Source organism: Eutrigla gurnardus (assembly GCF_963514095.1).
Source record: "Eutrigla gurnardus genome assembly, chromosome: 6".
Taxonomy (NCBI): Eukaryota; Metazoa; Chordata; class Actinopteri; order Perciformes; family Triglidae; genus Eutrigla; species Eutrigla gurnardus.
This window is the reverse complement of record NC_139920.1, coordinates 21,015,603-21,040,048: the sequence shown is the minus strand read 5'-3', so window position 1 is coordinate 21,040,048 and position 24,446 is coordinate 21,015,603. Positions and strand designations below refer to the sequence as shown.

Below are 24,446 nucleotides of genomic sequence, written 5' to 3'. Positions count from 1 at the left end.
CACATTTGTTTTTAGTGAAGAACGTAAAGGATAATACAACATTTCATCATTCCTGGATTATTCTATTTTTTCTCACTTCTTCTTCTACCATGATATCGAGCTAGACAGCTTCTACAATTCACTCGTGATGGTATTCACGATTATGAATGGGTTTAGTTCAGATTCACCAAAATCTCACAAAAACAAACAAACCGATGTCGCCTGTAATACTCTCTCTGTTTTTCTGAATGCAGTTTGCTTTGAAGAGAGCATAGATAACCCGCTGTAGTTCCCCCATCAGAAAGGTCTGTCTGACAGTGAGGTAAAGCTGTGAAAATATTCCAAATATAACGTCCACTTACACTAATATTGATTTTTTTTCTTTTTTTTTAGTGGTGCCATCTACTGTAGATAATCGATAAATACCTCATGCAACCCCACTTCAAAACATCCAAACTATTCCATTTGCATGTGTCAGGGTTTTTATATATATATCCATTATAATTAAAGTAAGAATGACCCCCACAGGGTTAAAATACAGCTGTTGACATGGATTTGAATGGACCGCTGACTTGGGTGTCGCTGATTGACGGCTTTGTAGGTGAAACGGGCAAAACGAATGTCATACCTTTTTTTTTCCATTCCCATCTTTTAAATGTGCTTACCCCTCACATCCTCTCCTCCTTCCTCACATCCTCTCATCCTTCCTCACATCCTCCTCTCCTCCTTCCTCACATCCTCCTCATCCTCCTCTAACTACATGTTCGCTCTCTGTCTTCTGTCTGATTTCCAGCCCACCGCACACCTTCTTTTGCTTTTTCACAGTCAAATTTTAGATTTGACTCAACTCTCATGTTGAATTATATGTTTTATACCATATCACATACAAATGGACTTTTGATAACTAGCATGCTGCTAATATATCACATGTTAAACAGTCCATTGTTTGTCAATTCACCAGTCGTGTCTGTTTACGTGCCGAGACACAATAGTGGAGATACTTAAGGCAGCTCTTGTCATGTTTGTGTTTGTTTTTGCCTTTAACTTGCATGTGTCCCCCTTACACCCTCCCCCCACCAAACCCCACGTTTTTTTGTCTCCTGTCATTTGACCTTCTTCTCACGTCGCCTCGCTCCAGATGCCGTCTAACAACAGCATCCGAAAGCAGATTGAGACGCTGCAGGTGAGTTATCTGGTGTCCGGTACCTGCCCCCCCCCCCATTCCTCTTTAAAAGGGTCCGGGGTCCTGATCAGGATGCAGGGTCACTAAATCCTACTATCATGAAGGCGTGACACACGAGCCTCTATTCTGCCTCTGATTGGCTGGTACTCGTCGGTGGGATCAGTTAGGTTTCGATTTGTGTCGAAGGCAAAGACGTCACAAAATCAGGGTGAGCCAATCAGAGGCAGAGTAGGGCGGTGCCATGTCTTCGCCTCAGCTGGGTTTGTGATCTCGGGACCAGGATGTAGGCTAGTCCAGTTCTGCTTGCTTTGGTAGTGAGTCGTTCTCTTGAAGTGTGAACACGTGAACTATGAGGTAGTGATGTTACCTTTGAGGTTTTGTTGTTGAGCTGGTTTGTGTTTTTACACCAACCAGCAGAGATGTGTGTCGGTTTGTTCAGGGTTTATTCTCCATCTTTGGTGGTTGATGATCTTGCCGTACATCGTGCAACACTGGCGCCTGCATCATTGTTTAAAAACTGTAAAGGGTTTTTATCAAAGACCACATTCTTTTGGTGGGTGGTCTGCTCTTGTGTCTGATTTGAAGATTTGATAAATGATTGCAGTACAAAGAGGATCTTCTGGACTAAAGTCTGCAATCCAGCAGTGGACCAAAACATACAAACATTGTCTTCTCACTGACCCACTAGGTTTTGTTTTGTGTTTATTTACCCCGGGTTTGAGATAATCTGCCGCCTGACGTAGCCGTTATCACAGTACAGCAACGTTTAATCCGAGCCGTGGTCTTCCGTCCTCGTAAGCATGCACTTCCCAGTATAGGATCACCCTTCTAATCCGGGAGCAGGACCGGTCTGTGATGAGCTCTGTCCTTAAACCGGGTCCTCACTGTGAGTTTGCAGATTTTTACGTTCGTTACCCGTGACTTTTTGTTATTATCAGTTAATAACCAAAATATAATTGGACACAGACTGTGTGAGTGTTTATATTGCACATTATCACTGATTTTGAGCATTATCACTTCTGAGCCGACCAGACTGGCAAAAAACGCAATTCCAACTCTACTGGCTCGTATCTCAACAATATGGATATTATATCATATCATAGCAGGAAACTGGACTTATGAATCCAAAGATCATTCTTGAAACATTCAGGACACAGTTATCGATTATTCATTACATGTCTGCCTTAAAAAGGTTGCAATGGTTATTTTTCTTCAGGTTGAGAGTGACTTTCTTCCAAAAGTCCATAAAATAGTATTTTATTTCACCAGTTTTACAGACGACAACTTAAACGTGCTCTGCGATCATCAGACCACATGGACCTGGATCAGCGACTCATTAGAGATTATCCATAGAGACTCGTAAAGGATCGTACAGCACAGTCACTGTACAAGTATCTCAAGAAAACAACAACATGATCTCACAAGTCTTCACAGGTGGGTAAAGAAATTGTCGCCATTAAATCGGGTGGCTCATAGGTTTTTTTTCTTCTTTTTTCTCTAATCTGCAGAACAAAGACCCCAAAATGTCCCGTGTGGCGCTGGAGTCGCTCTACAGACTGCTTTGGGTCTACATCATCAGGATCAAGTGTGAGAGCAACACTGTCACTCAGAGGTCAGTTCCAGACAGTCATCCCCCTTTTTACGAGTAGAAATATCAGCCTTTTGTGGTTCAGCAGTAAATAAGCTTAGACAATGTGTTCTTCTACCCCTTCGCTAGTCGACTACTCAGCATCGTTTCAGCACTTTTCCCCAAAGGCTCCCGCAGTGTGGTGCCCAGGGACACACCCCTCAACATCTTCGTCAAGATCATCCAGTTCATAGCTCAGGTAAGCTCCGAGCAAATATAGATGAGACTTCATGACTCCGGTGGTCCTTTTGCCAGTTTGTCTGTATTGGAATGATGTCACATGTTACATAAATGAGGACCATGAGGACCATTTACATGTAGACATGGTCAGTCAGTGTGTGTTAAAGACGGACTAAGATAAGACTTCTATGAAACTGACGCCACAACGCAGTGAATAAACACAGCATACCTTCAGATACACAGATATCCTGATGCATATCATAGATGATTATCTTGCAATGTATTGTGTATCACAGAATGGCAGTATGGTGATATAATCGTATCGTGAGTTATTCTCTGATTCCCACCCCTCGTTATAATGATGATATTTTAGCAGCAGCATGAAACGTTTCTGATACTCGCAGGTCAACTGTTTTCTCCTCTTGGAAGGCGATGCAACAACTACTGTAAAGCAAAGGAATTTGCCGCCGGTTTTTCCCCTCAAAGTTTTTGTGACATAATTCGGTCTGTGCTGTAATAACGAGCCCTACCCAGGATGCACTTTGTTGTGCATGTGAGTGAACAGCGTCAGTGATCCATCTGTTGTTGCAGGAACGACTGGACTTTGCTATGAAGGAGATCATCTACGACCTCCTGTGTGTGGGCAAGTCGCACAAAACCTTCGCCATCAATCCGGAGGTAAAGTAGAGACGCGACTTGACGTTCTGACGTTGTCGCCGTGTTTGTGTTTGGTTACCACCTCCCCCGTCACACCTTTCATTTCCTTTACCTCGCCCTGACAGAGGATGAACATCGGCCTGCGAGCGTTCTTGGTGATCGCCGACAGCCTGCAGCAGAAAGACGGCGAGCCTCCGATGCCGACGACCGGCATCATCATGCCCTCCGGCAACACGTTGCGCGTCAAAAAGATCTTCCTTAACACCACGCTCACCGACGAGGAGGCCAAGGTCATAGGTGGGTCGGTTTCTCCGAATGTTTTTACTATTTCCAATAATGGAAGAGGCGTTTTGGTGAAATGACTCTGCGTTGTGTATCCAGGCATGTCGCTGTACTACCCACAAGTCAGAAAGGCCTTGGACAACATCCTGCGACACCTGGATAAGGAGGTGGGACGCTCCATGAGTATGACCAACGTCCAGATGTCAAACAAGGAGCCTGAGGACATGATTACGTATGTAACAAAACCAGGATTCACTACCGTTGCTTTCTTTGGACGATATGATATAAGATAATCCTTTTATTATATGGCCTCATTTATAAATGATAAATAATCATTAATAAAGGAAGTTCACCACAGTCTCCGTATTGCGAGCGTGCGATAAAAGCCGTCCCGTCCGTACGTCTGACCTCCTCCAGGTTCTCATAAGTCGTTTGTCTCACAGGGGAGAGAGGAAGCCAAAGATCGATCTGTTCCGGACGTGCGTCGCCGCCATCCCCAGACTGATCCCAGACGGGATGAGCAGACAAGACCTCATCGAGCTCCTCGCCAAGTAACTCACCCTCCTCTAACCTCACGCTCATCGGCGTTTGCCTTCCAACATGTCTTCTTCTAACGCTCCTCTGCCTGGTCTTCCTCCTCCAGACTCACCATCCACATGGACGAGGAGCTGCGCGGCCTCGCCTTCACCACCCTCCAGGCCCTGATGGTGGACTTCCCGGAGTGGCGCGAGGACGTCCTCTCGGGCTTCGTCTACTTCATTGTCCGCGAGGTGACGGATGTCCACCCGACTCTGCTGGACAACGCCGTGAAGATGCTGCTGCAGCTCATCAGCCAGTGGAGGCAGGCGGTGCAGAGCAGCAACAAGAGCCACGATGCACAGGTTGGGTGGATGGAGGCGGAGGATAGCTGTGTTAGCTTCAATGCTAGTGGGGATTCAGGGCTGTTAGCAGAGGCAGGACGTAACAAAGTACAAATACTTCCTTACTGTACTTAAGTAGAAGTTTCAGATATCTGTACTTTAGTATTTTTTTTTTTTTTTTCTGACAATTTTTTACTTTTACTCCCTACATTTTAAAACAAATATAAAATGGATTAAAGCAAATGCATAGTTTTAATGCATTTGAGGGGAATTATCCATTATTGTTTTTCTTATTAATATGACGTGAGATTCAGTTAGCCTTATAATAAACAGCCAGTAGAAATGTCCTTCCTAGTCATACTTTTTACCCTTGAGTACATTTCAGAGTACTTTTACTTGAGTAAAGTAAAGTGGACTCAGTGAATCAGAGCCTTTTTGAACACAAGTATCTGTACTTCTACTTGAGTGTACGTTGTAGTACGTCTGTACTTTTGAGTTTGGTTATAGTGTACTTTTTGTCACGACATATGATTTATTTTAGTAACAATCAAATGTACAGAAGCCTGAGAGGTGGTGATCCATTCTCTAAGACTGGTTCCTTGATATTTTTTCGTCTGTGGAGCAAGTTTTGGCTGGTGATTTTTTTTTATTTTTTTTTTATAAAAAACGTGCATATATACACGAACATCGTCTTTAGAGTGAATGGAGGAATTAAAACTCAAGTGGAATGCTTTCCATTTAGAACATGAGGTAGTGGAGCAATTCAGCCTCTTGTGGCCAAAGTGAGTATTACAACAACAAACCCTAATTCACCTGCCAAAACTTTTTATAAATGGAAAAAAATAATCCTTGTGAAAAACCCTTCATTTACTTGTTAAATCATAAACGGGAGATCAGAGTGGCTCACCAGATTTTCTCTCTCAGGGCAAATGGCCTCGAGTTCATAGTGATTTTCATTAATATTATAATAAATTAAAATGAAATTCATTCTTATTTTTGGTCACACAGGGCTCTAGCGGCGGCCGTTCTCTCTCCCTGGAGCGAACTCCTCTGTTGGGCGTGCTGCATGTGGTGGAGGGTTTGGCTCTGGTGGTGCTCTGTAGCTGCCGTCCTGCCACACGCCGGCTGGCCGTCAACATCCTCAAGGAGGTCCGTGCGCTGCACACAGCACTGGGCATCGGCAAGGTAACCACGGAAACTTCAAACCTCAGTTTGTCCATGTCAAAAACAATATCAGCCTTGGTCACAAATATTGTCTTCTGACGTTTGTTGTATGTACCTGAATCTTTCAGGGGGACGAGGAATTGGCGATTGACGTGATGGACAGATTAAGTGCTTCAGTGTTGGAGAGCTTCATTCATCTCACAGGAGCTGACCAGGTAGACGTCTCTCATTTCTACTAGAGATGTTCCGATACCATTTTCCCCTCCCGATACCGATTCCGATACTCGTGTTGTGGGTATCAGCCGATACTGAGTACCGATACCAGTGTGTTTAAAAAAAAAAAGAGAGAAAAAGATGATACTACGCCTGCATGACTGATATGGTTATCATTGTGGTAAGGCCTGGCTCTGGTTAAACCCCTTGTAAATCATGAATGAATACAGCAAATGGAAGCCACTTATGTTTAAATGTATTTTTAAATAGAACAGTATAGACAGTTCTATAAACAGTGGAGACTCGACTTGTGTTTCTGTGTTTCAGACCAACCTGCTGTACTGTCCCACCGGCATCGACCTGCAGACGCTCGCCGAGTGGAGCTCGTCTCCCATCAGCCACCAGTTCGACGTGGTGAGCCCCTCGCACATCTGGGTGTTCGCCCACGTCACCCAGGGCCAGGACCCCTGGGTCATCAGCTTCTCCAGCTACCTGCGACAGGAGAACCTGCCCAAGCATTGCCCCACCGCACTCAACTACGCCTGGATGTTTGCCTACACCCGCCTGCAGCTGCTGTCTCCACAAGTTGACATCAAGTATGTTTTCCTCGAACCTCTTTGTTTATGTTTTTTCTGTCTGTGACGTTGTTTACATGCATTCTGTTCTCTGCCATTATTCTGGAAAAAGACAACATTCCTCCTGAGGCGTTTCCATAACTGAAGAATATGAATGCGCTGCTGTTCCTGTTTACAGGCAGCATTAACATAACCGGTGTTCAGCCGTGAGAACGCCGCCTCCCTCGTTCATTCCTTCGCACATCTTCACGAAAAGTTTGGCGTCGCATAATTTGTGCAAATCCCAAATACGCTGAATATAGTATGATCCTAAAACCTGAGTAACCTCTCAACTACACAACCTGTTTTCCATATTCTTTTTTAGGACTACAACTATTATCATCTCATACATTCTTGCGGCAACTTGAACAGATTTACACACATTTATCACTGCATTTTAGTTCACATTAATTCATATAACAAACACAATTGTTTTCTTATACATCTTTAAAAGTCTGTGTGAAGTTTTAACTAAATATGTTTTTAATGGATATCTGGGATTCAGATTAGTTAAGATTCTTTTATGGTAAAAACACGGCCATCAAAGTTTCAAACCATCTCTACTAAACTATATGCAAGTTTGTAATATGGCGTTTGTTTAAGAGCAGATGCAGCGGTTTTACATTTACTTTCACACTAAACCCAGACCTGCGACTCCAAGGCTTCCCGTCCCCCATACATCTTTAAATTAAACTCCGCCCTCTTGGCTGTGATGTCACCACTCCCTGACCTCTTCCCGTTATGTGTGTGTCTCCACTCTCAGTAGCCCCATCAATGCCAAGAAACTGAACAGTCTGAACAGCAGCGACTCCTACATCGGCCTTTGGAGGAACTACCTGATCCTGTGCTGCAGCTCCGCCTCCTCCTCCCCCTCCATGTGCTCCTCGTCCTCCACCTCCGGCTCCGTCCGCTGCTCCCCGCCTGAGACGCTGGCGTCCACGCCGGACAGCGGCTACAGTTACGATTCAAAGGTCAGGCCACAGCGAGACTACAGTCCGTTACAAACTCTGGAATAGACAAACTGTGTGTTTTCATGTCTTGAAAGTTGTGTAGAAATCGGATGAACAGATGCTGATTTATTCCTGGTTATTTTGACGTTGCTCTGTTTGGTATGTTGGCAGATTGTCGGTACTCCGTCCCCCTCGTCCCTGTTCAAACACATTGTTCCAATGATGCGCTCTGAGAGCATGGACATCACAGAGTCTCTCGTTTTGGGGCTTGGCAGGACCAACCCCGTGGCCTTCAGGTAAATATGAGATGTATAAGACGGGACTTTTTAAAGAAAATGTCATTTTTAAGAATGTAATACCTGAAATCATCATGTTATCGCAATTCTTGCTAACTATTAATGAACATCCAGCGCTATTAAAGTAATATATAAAGTTTCACATCAGCTTTCCCAGAGTTTCTCTGTAACGCACTAGTGTTACGTTCGAATATTCCCTTAAAAAAAAACACACATATTCGACCATATTCGAATTTCTGGTTGCGCATTAGGCACGTCAATAACAGGACACGTTAATACAACAAGACATAACTACTTGAATAGGTCATTTATTTAAGTTGAAACATATTTAACAACATATTACCAACACAAAAATAAGTAAATTAACTGATGGCCAAGACCACAGACCTTGGCCTCTCGGCCAACAATAAACAAATGCTGAGTGCTGATAAAGAGTTTGGTGCAAGCAATTTAAGGTCGCCATTCTTGTCCTAAATATGGCAGACTTCATTCAGTGATTGAAACAAATATTATTAACATTAATTGAAGTTTTACAGTATAGAACCGACAGTCACGCTGCTGTTGTTGTATTTTTTTTGTTTTTTTTACGTATGATTCGAATATTAATTTTCACATTTGAAATTCTGTTTTTAACAACTATTTGAATATATGTTCGAATTTTACGCAGTATAACACACACACACACAATATGACGTGGTATTGTGATTGTAAAGGTTAAAAATGCATTTTTCATTTTAAAGTCCAAGATGAGTTATTTTGTCAAGTCCAAAGTCCTGATCTGACTTGAGTCCACACCTCTGATACTAAACATACGCTGCTAGACCTTGATATACTTTATAAAATCTGCTACTTGTGTAGTGACATGATAACTTTCCCTTCCTCCAGAGAGTTGATAGAGGAGCTAAACCCCATCATAAAAGAAGCTCTAGAAAGAAGACCTGAAGTAAGTGCCGTTCGTCGATACGAGGAGCTATTTCTGCCACAATTCAGCGTTTTTAGACAATTTCCTTCTATTCCCGCTGCAGAACATGAAGCGACGCCGGCGTCGCGACATCCTCAGGGTCCAGCTGGTCCGGATATTTGAGCTGCTGGCTGATGCTGGTGTCGTCAGTCAGATGTATGTAAAAAAAAAAAAAAAAAAAAAAAAAAACTAAAAACAATCTTTGTGAAGGAATTTTTTGCACGTTCTCTTAACTGGTTTTGTAAACGCCTTTTTGTCGTTGCCTGACTCCGGACAGAGCCAGCGGAGGGCTGGATGGAGAGAGCCACTCTCTGAACAGCACGCTCCTGGAGTACGTCGACTTGACCCGGCAGCTGCTCGAGGCCGAAAACGACAAGGACTCCGACACGCTGAAGGACATCCGCTGTCACTTCAGTGCACTCGTGGCCAATATTATTCAGAATGTTCCAGGTATGTCTCATCATCACAGTCACATCATTAGCACTGAACGTCTGTTTTCAGGCCAAGGATCCCCAAGGCTGATAGAGACCCTGTGGAGGGACCCCCTATTACATATCGTATAAAACTGCTGCTTATTAAAGCCAGCCAATAATAATGTGTAGAGCAGCCTATAGTGCCATGTATAACAGTACTTTGTAATGATGTATGTAAACAATGCTAACTCATTAAAATAATAATTGTTGACAGATTCATATTTTAATTCTATTTATCACAATTTCACAACATATCAAAAAACAGGAACATTTATAGTTGATTAATATATTCATGTTGAGGTGTATTTTTGGACATATTAACATTTTTGGAAGAAAAGAAATTTGCGATCAAATAATTCTAATAAATTCTAATTCTAATGTTGTTTGCTTGTTGTCTCCAGTGCACCAGAGGAGGACCATCTTCCCCCAGCAGTCGCTGAGACACAGTCTGTTCATGCTGTTCAGCCACTGGGCCGGACCCTTCAGCATCATGTTCACGCCTCTAGACCGCTACAGTGACAGAAATATGCAGATCAACCGCCATCAGTACTGTGCACTAAAGGTACGCACCCCTTTTTAAGCCACCATTTGGTTGCAGGGTTATAGCTCCTTTTTCCCCCACAACACTTATTTAATACATCACACTACCGCCGACGCCGTCGTGTTACATGTCACGTTCTCTCTGGTTCCTGAAGCCGGGATGCTTCTGTAGAAGGAGACGCTGCTGTGTTGTTATGCTGCAAACCACAGCTCAGTATAAACGGTGCTATTGAAGCATATTGAGGGTCTTCTTTCCATGATTATGGTGTAAAAGCTCCTAAGGTTGACATCTGTTTCCTGGAAACCCAACAGTGCGTGCTTACCGCTGACTAACAGCCTCTTTAATGTTCCAGGCCATGTCTGCAGTGTTGTGCTGCGGACCTGTAGCCGACAACGTTGGCCTCTCCTCTGATGGCTACCTCTACAAGTGGCTGGACAACATCTTGGACTCTCAGGACAAGAAGGTAAAGGAGGCTTTTAGAGACATTCTGAGACTTCACACAGCGTGACACCAGCACCACCCGGTGGTGTTCAGTGGTACTGACAGGGGTCAGCCAGTTCAATCAATAATAGGTCATTAATTTATTTCCGTTTCACAGTGAGGAGTCATTGGCACGATGATACAAAAAAACACAAACACAAGACACTCAACCTTTGCCATACTGCAATAAAAGTGATTATTTACAGAAAGAACTCATTTCAATCGACTTTGAAACGTTATTCCTTTCGTTATATTCTGCAAATGAAAATGTAGGACGATGTAGTGATACGCATCAGACCTCTGCACAATGTTTTTGTTGTTGCATACTAGTTCATGTTAGTAGAATTTAGGATTTATTAGGATCTCCATTCCTCTTCCTGGGGTCCAACACAAAACATGACATGACAAAAACAAACAAACATGTTATCATATGTGTTATTGTGGTTCTAACAGTAGCTTTGTGGTCTCCTCCTTCTAGGTCCACCAGCTGGGTTGTGAGGCCGTGATGCTGCTTCTGGAGCTGAACCCGGACCAGAGCAACCTCATGTTCTGGGCCGTGGACCGCTGCTACACCGGCTCCCGTCGCGTGGCGGCCGGATGCTTCAGGGCCATCGCCAACGTCTTTCACAACAGGTCCTACGCGTCTACCAGCTTTAAATCCGTCGTTGCGTCGGTTTGTTTGTGCCCTATTTTGAACCAGCGAATTGCAACTCAAATGCCGCTTGCTTGTTTTCCCTTCTTCCCTCTCAGGGATTACCAGTTTGACACTGTGGTGCTGCTGAACCTGATTCTGTTCAAGGCGGCTGATTCATCCAGGGACATCTACGAGGTCGCCATGCAGCTGTTACAGGTCCGAACAGGTCTACACATCACACCGCTGTTTACGTTTATTTGTTTTTTTTTATCATTTAATTAAATGCAGTATGTCTTTGTAAAACTAACAGATCCTGGAACCCAAGCTCTTCCGTTACGCCCACAAGTTGGAGATCCAGCGAACGGACAGCATCCTGACCCCTCCCTCGCCGCTGCCGCACCTCTACTCGGTGTCCTACTACCAGCTGTCTGAGGAGCTGGCGAGGACTTACCCGGAGCTCACGCTGCCCATCTTCTCAGGTTTGACTTTGACACCGACATCCAAATATTTGTAAATGTGACCTCTGGGTCATATGTGATGATTGAGAGGGATTGATCTTTAGCTCCTCAACCATCCATTGATGCTAGAACTCGTCCCTTCAGCTCAATGTCACAATACAAGAGAACCTGTTGTGGATGTCATGATGCTGCATTCCTTCATCATGTAATGCCCCTCCTCTTCCTGTCTGCCCTCCAGAGGTGAGCCAGCGCATCCAGACAGCGCACCCCGGCGGTCGTCAGGTCATGTTGCACTACCTCCTGCCTTGGATGAACAACGTGGAGCTGGTCGACTTCAAGCCGGCGGCGCGGCGGCCGGAAGACTGCGGCAGTGGCGAGGAGGAGGAGGACGAGCGGGAGACCATGATGGTGAACAGCCGTCGCTGGCTGCGTGGCGAGGGCTGGGGCTCGCCGCGCGCCACCACCATGGTGCTCAACAACCTCATGTTCATGACTGCGAAGGTGAGGCGACGTCTGGACACCCAGTGTGACACCCGTCTGCACCGGGTTGGAAATGTGCAGGTTATTACCTGATCGTGTTTTGTTTGTTTTCCAGTACGGGGACGAGTTTGCTTGGTCAGAGATTGAGAACGTTTGGACCACGTTAGCCGACAGTTGGCCAAAGAACCTCAAAATCATTCTGCACTTCCTCATCAGCATGTCTGGCGTCAACAGTGACCCCAGCCTCCTGCCCTACGTAAGACACAGGATGCTTTTCTGCTGCTTCACCCCCCCTCCCATGTTGTGTGTCCGGCGCTCACTCCTCACCTGTCTCCTCACCTGTCTCCTCAGGTGAAGCGGGTCGTGGTCTACCTGGGCAGAGACAAGACTATGCAGCTGCTGGAGGAGTTGATGTGTGAGCTGGAGCTGACCGATCCCGTCAGTTCGGCCGTCACTCACATGGACAACCCCCCCTACTACCGCATCACCTCCAGCTACAAGATCCCCTCAGTCACCTCAGGTATACACAGCTCCCCAAATACTAAATCATTGTCTTCAATGTCAGACAAGTCACTGTTTGGTCTCTCTTTCTCTCAGGAACAACCTCCAGCAGCAACACCATGGTGCCAGGAAACGACGGTCATCACGACGGCAAGATCAAAGACTCCAACATGGAGGACAGGTACGAGCTGAAAGACGCGTCTGTGTGTCGGGGGGTGTAGTCGGAGGAGCAGCACGTATGTGACGCAGGGCTGCAACTCATGATTATGCTCACTATTGATTGTAGATCTTACTGTTATTCCATTATTCATTGAGTCTATTGAATAGTAAAAAATGTCCACAGTCTCTGAGCAAAATGTCTTCAAATGTCATGTTTTATCCAACCAAAGATATTTACCAGCAAGAACTATAATAAAGAACTGTAATAATGGAGCTGTTATTCTCTGTTTCCTGTCGAGGGACAACAGATAAATAATCTCATAGCTAACTCTGCTTCAGCTAAGAAGCTAAAGTCTCCATCAAATAAATTAAATAAAAATATCAATAATATCACAGTTTCAAAAGTGTATGTTTCACACAAGAGACACATCAACATTGTGGGATTTCAACAGTAACTGGTAGTAAAATGCTTTAATGTAACCCTGAAGAATTCCAAGGGACGTTCTGGGGTTGAGACACTGTTAATTGGAAGATAGATAAATGTTGGCGCTGTCCTGTGTTGTGCAGTTACACCCACCTGGACATCTACAGCGGTCTGAACAGCAACCTGAACCGGCAGCACCACCGTCTGGAGTCCCGTTACAGCAGCAGCTCCGGAGGCTCCTATGAAGAAGAGAAGAGTAAGAACCAGACTAAAATAAACTAAATACCAAACGCTGCTCAGACTCCTTCTCCCGCCAAACCAACGCTCCTGCTTCTCCCTCCTCCAGGTGACTCCATGCCTCTTTATGCCAACTGGCGTCTGAAAGTGATGGACCACAACCGGCCGGAGCCGCTCCCCTTCCCCCCTACGGGAGGATGTTGGTCTCCTCTGGTGGACTACCTGCCGGAGACCAACACCCCCGGAGTGCCGCTCCACAGGTAGACATCACCTTCACTCCGCCTCCACATTGTTCTCCTGTTTTCATTCTCAGTACAACCATAACATCAGTTACATTTTGCCTTGATTGTTTGATGTGACGAGACAGGAAAAGCAAGGAAAAAATATTAAAGCAGTGGTAAAATAAGATAAAAGAAAATAGAAACACAAAGACAAAATGAACCCATCTGTTCTGTTCCAGGTGCAACATCGCAGTGATCCTGCTCACGGACCTCATCGTGGACCACGGGGTCAAAGTGGAGTGGAGCGCCTACCTGCACCTTTTGCTACATTCAATTTTTATAGGTAACTTTCTGCCTTGATTGTGTCTGCAAGGAACTTATTGTGTTTCTTCTCAGGTCCGGCTGTACAACCACATATCTGGTACCAAATAAGCAAGTTAAATAGTCCCTCGTAGTATTTGTCAATGTGCAATGAAATGTGGTTGTAGCCCATTTATGCTACACAAGAAGAACATGACAAACCAAACGGACATCTTATCATTAACCATGTAACATCTGTCCTCTAATCTCTCCTCACTCCTCTACGTTCTCTCCCTCCAGGGTTCGATCACCAGCACCCAGAGGTGTACGAGCACTGCAAGCGTTTGCTGCTCCACCTGCTCGTCGTCCAGGGAGCCAATAGCAGCGTTCAGTCCGTCGCCATGGTGCTGCTGCGCAACAGAGACTACAACGAGCCCCGGGTCCTGACCGTGAAGCCGGTGGCTCCGGAGATCAACCTCACAGGTCAGTCCTGCCGAGTCTGAGTCAGAGGAGAAGAAAGTAGGAGAGACTTTGTTGCTCACACTCAGTCGTTGTGTTGCTACAGCAGATCACTGGGTGGCAGCAATGAGTCCCATTGAAAGACCCTGTTAAGGGTTCGATCACATGATGCTCACACATGCGCGGCTACAAACACTGTTGTTTTCCTTTGTTGGCTCCGCCTGCCGTGCTCTGACATTTTGCGTCACGTTTTTCTTGCATCTTTTTAGACGCGTTTAATGAAAAAAATTGGATTGCAGCACAAAACACACAGACTTGCCACTCGTCAGTGTCACAGGCAGCCAATCAAATATTGTATTATTATTAAATGATTATATTTATGTTTAATGAATTAATCATTTAAATTATTATTTATTTATTTTTTTCATTATATCGTGGACCCAAAACCAGAGCTCTGCAAACACATTTCTCCTCATCAGCGTTTTTTTCCCAGCACACTTTGCAAACGGGCAATTTTGAGGCAGCCTGTTGCAACGAGTCTCTGTGTGATCGATGATAAATATAGAAGTTAGACCGACGCTACGAAGTCAAGCTTGTCACACAAGGAAATCGTTATCCGTTCATATTTTCTTTTCTTTTTTAATTCTTTTTTTTATATATATTTTGGTGTTAGAATATTGCGGCTCAATGGTGAACCGTCCCACAGGCGTGCAGGAGTTTCTGCCGGATTGTCAGCCCTCGCCCATGACGGACTCCGGCCTCAGCTCCAGCTCCACGTCCTCCAGCATAAGTCTGGGTGTGTCGGGGGCGCCGCTGCCCCACCTCTCCCCCCCTCTCCTCAGCGAGGTCGACGCCACGGCTGAACAGGACAAGAAGGTCAAATCTCTCATTGAGTTCATTACCTCAAGGTGAGACGACCCTCTTTTATTAGAAGTACAATACAATTCACCCCAGCCACTAATACTACTACTAGTACTATGAATACTACTACTTGTATACTACTCGCATGTATCAACATCATCCTAATAATCATGTTGCTTTCATGCCTCCAGCTCTGTCTGAAAGGACTGGGTATATTTGTGTTTGTTTTGTTTTTACATCGCATGGTTTTGGTTTTCGGGTTGTTTGCTGATGTTTTGAGGTGCTGTGTAATCCCGCGGCTTTTTAGCGGGTCATGACGCCTGACGCTCGTCTGGTCTTTTCTCTGTAGGAAACGCGGCCCGCTCTGGAACCACGAGGACGTGTCGCCCAAGAACCCCAACATCAAGAGCGCCGATCAGCTGAGTGTTTTTGTCAGACATGTGGCGACCGTCTTCAAACATTCCCCGGCAGGTCTGTGTGGCTGTTAAGCTAGTGATACAGGTGTGAGTTTTCTTCTTTGGACCTGCTGCATCACGTTTCCCCTGCGTGTGCATCCCCCCCCCTTCAGGTTTCCAGCTGGAGTCATTGCTGAGTGAAGTAGCCCTGCAGACGGCTCTGTCCTGCTCTTCCCGACACTACGCCGGCCGCTCCTTCCAGATTTTCCGAGCCCTCAAACAACCACTGACTCTCGCCACGCTGTCCGACATCCTCTCTCGGCTGGTCGAGACCGTAGGAGACCCGGGCGAGGAGGCTCAGGTCAGAACAAAAACCAGTTCACAGTCTGATACTCCAGACTTTCTTATGTATCCTTTAAACTGACTTACATCATTTATAATCCATGGCACAGTGCAAAAAAGGATCACAAAATGATTTGTCCCAAATTTAAAAAAGTTGTGCAAAAACCTGGTATCTGGCTGCATTAGTATTGCAAATTACAATCAGATTAATTTAAATATTATTTCCCATCCTCACTGAAAATTTTGAATAAAAGTAGACAGAAAATCTCGCTGGTGTCCATCATCAGTTTCTGACCGGTGTGTGTTTTTTTCTCCTCAGGGTTTCGTCATCGAGCTGCTCTTGACTCTGGAGTCGGGCATCGACACGCTAGCAGACACGGTCAAAAACTACGACCTCCTCACTGCCTTAGCACAGTAAGTCCAGCAGCCCATGAGCACTTTATTTCACTGTGTTTGACTCCTCCTCGTCACATACGTAAACCTAAAACCATTGTATCTGCAGGCCCTCTGCCCGGGATCAGTTGTTGGGGCTCAAGTTTGCAGCCAACAGGAAGAGCACCGGCCAGCTGAACCTGAGCAGCGGCGGTCTGTTTCATAACGTCCACAATCGCAGCAACTCTCTCCGCGCCAGCCTGATGGGCGAGCGGAAAGCCGACAGACGGCGGAGTAACACGCTGGACATCGCCGACCGACTCGCCGGCAGCCACGGGAACCTGGCGCGCACGCGGAGCTTATCATCGCTGGGCGGGGGTGGGAGTCCGGGCGGGGAAGGCGTCCCCCAGGTGGACCCTTCGAACCTGATGGCCACCGTGTTCTGGATCGCCGCCTCGCTGCTGGAGTCGGACTACGAGTTTGAGTACCTGCTGGCCCTGCGGCTCCTCAACAAGCTGCTGGGCCAGCTGCCTCTGGACCGCGTGGATAGCAGGGAGCGTCTGGAGAAGGTCCAGGCTAAGCTGAAGTGGTACAGCTACCCCGGCCTGCTGCAGCTCTTCCTGAAGGGCTTCACCTCCGCTTCGACTCAGGAGCTCACCATCCACCTGCTCAGCAAGCTGATCAGCGTCTCCAGACACACGCTGGTGGACCCGTCGCAGGTGGCAGGTCAGTGTCTCCCAGTCTCAGATATGACTGGGGTAAAACTAAATGAAGGATATATGTGCTGTTTTTCATGTTTTCTGTGTTATTTCATGAACACACTATGCTCATCATGTGACCCTCCCGTCTGCAGGTTTCCCGTTGAACATCCTGTGCCTCTTACCACACCTCATCCAGCACTTCGACAGCCCGACGCCTTTCTGCAAGGAGACGGCTGATAAGATCGCCAAGCTGTGTGCGGAGGAGAAGTCGGCCACGCTGTCCAACCTCGCCCACATGATGAGCCTCTACAGCGCCCACAGCTACTCCCGGGACTGCACCAACTGGATCAACGTGGTCTGCCGCTACCTCCACGATGCCTTCGCCGAGATCACCTTGAACCTGGTCACCTACCTGGCCGAGGTACAAACTACAAACACCCCCACATCCTGGTTTGTCACGTAACGGTAAAATCAATCTGCTGACTCGCTCTCTCTCCATCTCTCTCAGTTGCTGGAGAAGGGCCTTCCCAGCATGCAGCAGTCCTTGTTGCAGATCATCTACAGCCTGCTGAGTCACATCGACCTATCGGCAGCCCCCGTCAAACAGTTCAACCTGGAGATCATGAAGATCATTGGCAAATACGTTCAGGTGAGCCTTTGGGTCTCTTTTTCTTTTATTCAATATAGCAAACGCCTAAATTCTAAGTTAGTCAGTTATTATTGTTACTTATTTGCTCGATGGCTCGATAAGTGAAGTATTACTTATTGAAAACATTGAATATAATATATATAGTATGTATATACATATATATGAATATATATAATAAAATAAATAAATGATTCGTGCTGCTGCTTTTAATTGCCTCAGACTTTAGATCACTTTACCACGGACTAACACGGTATATTTTCTACATTTTTAAGATCTAGACTTTGGTGAGAAGTCTAGATCTATAAACTATTTAGTGTTCTCATATAATCACTGGTTGCATAGATATGAAGCATTTCATTTTTGAACCACATCCTAAACCATCAGCTCAAATGAAATTGATAAAATTGACTTTTCTCCAGCAGCTCGTAATATAGATGATAAAGTAGTGTATTCTCATTTACACATACCTTGTACTATTGAACACTTAAAATATTGATACATTAAAATAAGTATTTTTCATATTCTGTCCATGACGTCTCATACTAATTGTACTGTTTCTATTCCTTGTTATTTTGCAAACAAACCCTTTTAGATTCTTATTTTCCACATACAGTCTGCTGAACACTGAGGTGATCTGCTCTATAAAAAGGAGGATTGAGAATGAGAGAGAGTAAAGTATGTTGCAGAATCTTTGTTTAGAGAGCCTCTTTAATGTGGAAGCCTTTCATCCTGCCTGACCCGGTCCTCTATACCCTCCTCGCCGCCTCGGGGCCGACTCTGTCCCGGCTCTCTAGTGGCGTTGCCTTTTGTGGAAGTCATTGTGTTTGTGCGTATGCATCACATGCACCGGTGTGCATCGTGGCTCGTATTTGTTCTGCATCCTTTTCAAAATCCCCGTCGCATTAATACGGGCTATACGTTTGTAGGAAAATGGTACAAAATACAAATGGCATTTGAGAGAATGAGAGGCTGCTGTGGGGCGGGGGGGTTTATGGTTTGGCCTTTCTGAGGAGGAAAATATGTCCATTCATCAGATCTCCAGAAACACCAACACAGCCTGATATCTCACAATGGTCTCCTTATAGTTTTGTTTTGTTTTTTTCTCTGCAGAGCCCACATTGGAAGGAGGCTCAGAACATTCTGAAGCTGGTGGTGTCTCGCTCGGCCAGCCTCGTCGTCCCCGACGATGTGCAGCGCTCCTACAGCACCGAGTCCTGCGGCTCTCCGGAGATTGCCTTCACGCGCATATTCAACAACTCGTCCAAGGAGCTGCCGGGCAAAACTCTGGACTTCCACTTCGACATCTCAGAGGTCAGCGTCCTCCCAGCCGCTACACTTAAAGGGCCGGTAGCCTTTCAACTTTCAGATTCTGGTGCCTCGAGTTCTCTGCTGAAACCACGACAAAAACACAGCCTAACTATTTCTACAAAAGACTCTGCTATATGTAAAATTGTTTATTATGTAAACATAATGTTTACGATAACCATCTCATTATGAATGACGAGACATCCATAGAAATGATAATAAACACACATCCTACCACCAAACTCTGTTTTAAAATTTAACACTTTACAGTTTCTTTACATATTTATCAGTTGATTTCCCACATATTATTTATCAGTCACTTTTCTAAATCCACATAAACCTCCACTTCTTCACATCGGCATCAATTACATCCACCACACAGCTTTTATTTAAAAATAATATACCTCAATTTTAAAGCTGGTTGGTGACCGTTTTGCTGACAAGCAATCTATATAAAATAGGCTTTTTTTTTTTTAAATGGAGTCTGGTGCAGCACATGAAACGCACATGACATCACTTCCAGCAAACTTCATGGAGAACAATGAGGTTCTGTTTCAACTGAATATTCTCTGCTTGCGCTGATGAACACAGAATCTAGAGTTAAGAGGAAACAAACTGTCCAAACTTTGCATTACATGTTGAAATGTTTTCTCCGCTTCTAAGGCAACTACTGTAAACACTGAAATGTGGCACCATTTTCCTCATCGTTTTTCAACATAGGGCTGACATAATTCGGAAGGTCTTAACAATACCCAGCTCTGTACGCTCCGGTGTTGATGTGCTCTGTGTTGTTCCATCGCTAACTGACCTTGAATCTGCAGACACCGATCATAGGGCACAAATATGGTGACCAGCGAACCGCAGTGGGCCGGAACGGAAAGCCGCAGGTGATCGCTGTCACTAGGAGCACCTCGTCCACGTCGTCCGGCTCCAACTCCAACGGTCTGGTGCCAGTGAGCTGGAAGAGGCCTCAGCTCTCTCAGGTACCGACTCAACCGGACACGTCACACCAGTTACACCAGGCAGCGGCAGCCAGGTCCACTTATGTGGTGAACATTTAACCAAATGTTTGTGCAAAAGGAAAAAAATGCAGATTCATGTGTTATTTGGTTCATGAGGTGAGCAGGAGGTGGTGCTAATTCTCCAATCGCAGGAGAGCAATATGACATCATTAAAAGAGCACCAGCCAAACCTCAGATGGTGGAAAACATGGTGGAAATATCTCGTTTGTTTTGTGTATTAATCTTGAGTTTATTTATAGAGCAAAACAACAAGGCACATACAAGGGATTTTCAGATTTATTTTTTAATCTTTTCAAAGTACTTTGACAGAAAGAGCTAGGGTCGAGTACAGTCAAGTATATAAACATATTATAAAAAAACAAAAAACTAAAGCAAGTCCATTTTTCTACAATGAAGCTTTTCAAAGATGCTGGCTGAGATCCTTCATGGACTCCATGGAGCTGGTCCAGTCTGGTCTGAAGGCTGGATGAGTTCAGGGTGTCCTATGTGGTTCAGACAGGTTTCCTCATGGAGGTTGTGTTTGTGTTACAGAGAAGAACCAGAGAGAGGCTGATGAACGTCCTGTCTCTATGTGGTCCGGAGTCTGGCATCCCCAAAAACCCATCTGTAAGACTCCTCTCCTACTCTAAAGCCTCTGACAAGGTCTCTGTGAAACCGCTGTTAAGGATTCTGCTCTTGTTCATATTGTTTTCCATCTTCCTGTTGTTGCTTTTGAAATCAAACTCAAATTAAATAACAGTGCTGCCCGTGTTATACAACAAAGTTGTTGTTATTTCCCCTTTCTGCAGGTGGTGTTCTCCTCCAACGAGGATCTGGACTCAGCGGACCAGCAGACCAGCCTCATACCCACAGTGGAGGAGGTGGTCCGGGAGGAGGAGGTGCAAGGAGAAGACACGGGCAGCGAGCAGCAGTTTGGCGTCTTCAAGGACTTTGACTTCTTAGATGTGGAGCTGGAGGACGCCGAGGTGAGAAATCACTAAATTTTTCAAGATTAGTATTGCCACACAGAGTAGAAACATAGTTCACACTCAGCAATGGAATTCTTATTTTGCAGTTTCCCTTCACACACCGACCTGAAATAGAAAATATGATAGAAAAGAATACAAATATATACTAAGAACTAATGGTTTAAATGTATAAAACATAAAAATATATGTACAAAAGAGCAAAATGTATTTACAGTCCGTGCAGTTTAGCAGCGATTATGAAAAGATAATACATCGAAGGACATATGGAGGCTGGACTGGATGTTTATAAGTGTATTTTTTCGTTTTGTAAAAAATCCGAACTGTCCCTTTAAATGTCTCATTTGTCCAACTAGCATCCTATTTGTTGCTGTAATAGAAGCGTTTGTGTTTTGTGTCTCGAGTCCACTAATACGCTTGTTCCTTCTCTTCTCTTGCCACAAGGAGTTGCAGGTAAGTCTGTGGGCCACAAAGTGTTGTTTTAAGAGCTGGTGTTCCCTGCAGCGCCCCCTGGTGTCTGTCTCCAGCCTAATAAAGCGCCATAGTGTTCTTTGCTTTGACGTTGTGCCTACTGTGGTTGTGAACCCTTTTTTTTCTACTTTTATAGTTTTTAGAACGTTGCATCATTTACCCTAAATGTGGAGTAAAAAACAAAATCATCTAATGCATTTTTTTTTTTTGGTTGTTGAATGTTGTCGTTGTCTCGTGGCTTCGTTTTCTTTGTCATCGCCTGTTTTTTTTGTGTGTTCCTCACTGCTGTTCTCCCGGTTGTCCTGCAGGGGGAGAGCATGGACAACTTCAACTGGGGGGTGCGCCGCCGCTCCCTGGAGAGCATGGACAAAGGGGACACGCCGTCGCTGCAGGAGTACCAGTACGCCGGCAGCACGCCAAGCCTCAACCTCACCAACCACGAGGACACGGACGAGTCGTCTGAGGAGGAGGTACTGAGCGCTAGCCAGATTCTCACCCGCTCTGGCCTTGTAAGTCTCACTCTAGTTAGACCCACCCACCCAACCCACCATGCTCCTCACACAGCCTCGCTGGCATGGTGTGTGTATGTGTGTGTGAGTGTGTACTGAGCTGGACCTGCTGCCAGGTGGACGGGGGCTAGATGCTTGCTTCTTCGCTGGTGGTGGTAGATGCCCCTCCCCACCCTTCAAACTTCAGCCCAGTCCTTCTACTGCCAGATTAATGCTGTTATTCCTTTCTCATATTCACTTTTTGTTGCTCCGGTAGGTAAGTACAGGTTAGGAAAACTCAAATAAATCGACTCACTGATAATTATCAGCTTTATTCGTTTATAAAAATAAGATTCAGCACGTTCCTTTGCATTGTTTTTGCCTGCTTGTCTCCTGACTCCTCTTTGCTTTCTTTCACTTTGCAACTAAGGCCAATTATAATAATAGTAATAATAATGCCATTAATATAAATGCTTCACCTCAGTCTAATGGGGCCTATCTTCCTCTCTTCTTCTGCTCTTCTTCATCTCGGCAGTGCACGGTGAGAGAATGAGCTTTTGCCTGTAATGGATATTTGCCCCAACAGTGTTACTCTTCACCTCTGGGAAAAATGAGCATCAAGCATTGACGTGTGTTTTAAACTAAGAGTTTAGTGTAATATATGTTGTTAAAGTTATGTTGGCATGATCTTACTTTTTGCCTGAATCAACTTTAAAGACTAAAATGACTAAATGTCATGCTCTGCTTGACACAGAAACACGGGTATATACGTGTGTGTGTGTGTTTGTGTGTTGTGTGTGTGCATGTGTGTGTGTGTGTGTGTGTGTTTTCAACTGCAAGTAAAAATCAAAACAATGAGTTTTGTTAAATTAGAGCGCAGAAATTGAATGATGTTGATATGAAGAGAAAATGGAACTGTAAAGAGGATTTCTTGAAAACAGAAATGTTTTAAGAGCAGATTTAAAACATGGTAATGTGGAGGTAAAACCTCAGAGGAGCATGAAAACTAGAAAGCTGCCTCCCTAAGCTTCGTTCTGACCTCGGGAACGGGAAGCAGACCTGAGGGGTCTGGCTGCGTCTGAAATGTCAAAATGTTTTTAGAATTTCTCCTGAACTACATGTGTGTTCAGTCTGTGTTGTCATAGTTACGGCTTCAGCCCCTTCGGTGTACTTTTTTTAACTGAAGCTCCTCGTGTTTTTCTCTCCTCCAGCTGAACAGCGACTCGGCCACCGACGACACGGCCTCCAACCACGTGGACTCCCTGCAGCAGTCTCAAGACTCGTCCAGCAGTGCCTTGACCGAGGAGGCCACCGTGCCGCCCTCCCTCCCCTCCCTCCCTCGACCGGATAGCCCCCTATCGGAGATGCCCCACTCAGACAGCGCCAGCAGCCAGCTGCCTGAGGTGCGATCAATCGGGGGCAGCAATGAACTCTGGTGCTCGGGTGCTTTCTAGCTCGTCCCTTTATTTTTCTTCCTTTCTGTTCTCAACCCTCTTATCTGCTTTCTGTTGTACTTCCTGGCTTGTCTGTTGATGATACAGAGGATCAGCTACCTCAGGGGGGGTTTAGACAGGTTGGGGGGGGGAGGGGTGGAGTGCTCTTTCTGCTGCCGGGTGAAGTGCACTGCTCCTTGCTGCTTCTGACTCCTCTCGCCGCCGCTGCTTGTTTCCGCCGCTTTGCTCTGGGTTCAGGGTCCCGGCGGCTCGCTCTTCCTCCTTTAACTGTGTGTGTGTGTGTTTCATAGCTATGTGGCGGGGCTTGCTTGCATGTGTGATTTGGAGGTGTAAACCCCCCCAAAAAAGCTCACCTCAGGTTAGCTGTCACTGCTCACCCTTCTATAACAACACAGCCACTGACCGCTCCAACTAATTCCTCCATTTAAAAAAAAAAAAACTTGTGAAATGGATGCCGGCTCCTTTATCTGCGGCAGAAGCATGTGTGAGTATGAGTCCGTTACGTGTGTGTGTGTGTGTGTGTGTGTGAGAAATTTTAACTGAAAAACCCATGGAGTCCCCCTTTTTAATTTGCTACCACATTAACATACATGTTAACATGCTATCTACCGCTACTGATGTATTACTTACACTAACAATGGTGAGTATGTAACGTTGTCCTTTTCATGTGCGGGGGGAGGGAGGGAGGGGGAGGGAGGGCACAATGGTTTTATGTATTTATTTTTTTAATTTAAGAGTGCAAAGATTTTTTTATTGTGCAAAGAAATATCATCTCAAACACGACGATCTATCGATCTCACTGTTTTATATCGTATTGAACTGAGCACCTTTTTTTGATTTGGACCGACAAAGCAGGCTTTCTCTGGTAACACCCGTGTTTCATGTCACAACGCTATGAACTCTGGGTAATTCCCTCAGGCAGAGTCTGCATCGCTGCCGACTTATTGAAAGTGGGCATAAAGGCCTCAAAAAGAGCTGAACCCTCAGGGACTTAACAGGGACGCGATCAAAGTCTGTGAGCATGGACATTGAGATTGAGATGCACAACTCTGTCTTTCAGCCTTGCACGCCATTTGCATCCATCCCTC

General features: G+C 45.4%; 1 protein-coding gene across 1 annotated transcript in view; it reads left to right on the top strand.

The window, feature by feature from the left end:
- fryl (furry homolog, like) overlaps positions 1-24,446 on the top strand; it is a 59,328-nt gene that overhangs the window by 22,257 nt on the left and 12,625 nt on the right. The window contains 42 exon segments of the mRNA XM_084011081.1: positions 1,118-1,162; positions 2,671-2,774; positions 2,880-2,988; positions 3,561-3,647; positions 3,752-3,923; positions 4,008-4,140; positions 4,352-4,459; positions 4,552-4,789; positions 5,777-5,953; positions 6,061-6,147; positions 6,473-6,741; positions 7,523-7,730; positions 7,881-8,005; positions 8,891-8,948; positions 9,031-9,122; positions 9,244-9,416; positions 9,841-10,001; positions 10,333-10,443; positions 10,939-11,093; positions 11,211-11,310; positions 11,405-11,573; positions 11,791-12,053; positions 12,148-12,288; positions 12,384-12,552; positions 12,630-12,714; positions 13,260-13,372; positions 13,463-13,613; positions 13,814-13,917; positions 14,175-14,357; positions 15,040-15,241; positions 15,544-15,665; positions 15,763-15,950; positions 16,251-16,345; positions 16,434-17,029; positions 17,157-17,425; positions 17,513-17,653; positions 18,764-18,964; positions 19,780-19,941; positions 20,512-20,586; positions 20,769-20,945; positions 21,725-21,925; positions 23,116-23,307. Of these exon segments, the coding sequence (XP_083867207.1) occupies positions 1,118-1,162; positions 2,671-2,774; positions 2,880-2,988; positions 3,561-3,647; positions 3,752-3,923; positions 4,008-4,140; positions 4,352-4,459; positions 4,552-4,789; positions 5,777-5,953; positions 6,061-6,147; positions 6,473-6,741; positions 7,523-7,730; positions 7,881-8,005; positions 8,891-8,948; positions 9,031-9,122; positions 9,244-9,416; positions 9,841-10,001; positions 10,333-10,443; positions 10,939-11,093; positions 11,211-11,310; positions 11,405-11,573; positions 11,791-12,053; positions 12,148-12,288; positions 12,384-12,552; positions 12,630-12,714; positions 13,260-13,372; positions 13,463-13,613; positions 13,814-13,917; positions 14,175-14,357; positions 15,040-15,241; positions 15,544-15,665; positions 15,763-15,950; positions 16,251-16,345; positions 16,434-17,029; positions 17,157-17,425; positions 17,513-17,653; positions 18,764-18,964; positions 19,780-19,941; positions 20,512-20,586; positions 20,769-20,945; positions 21,725-21,925; positions 23,116-23,307 (6,711 nt within the window).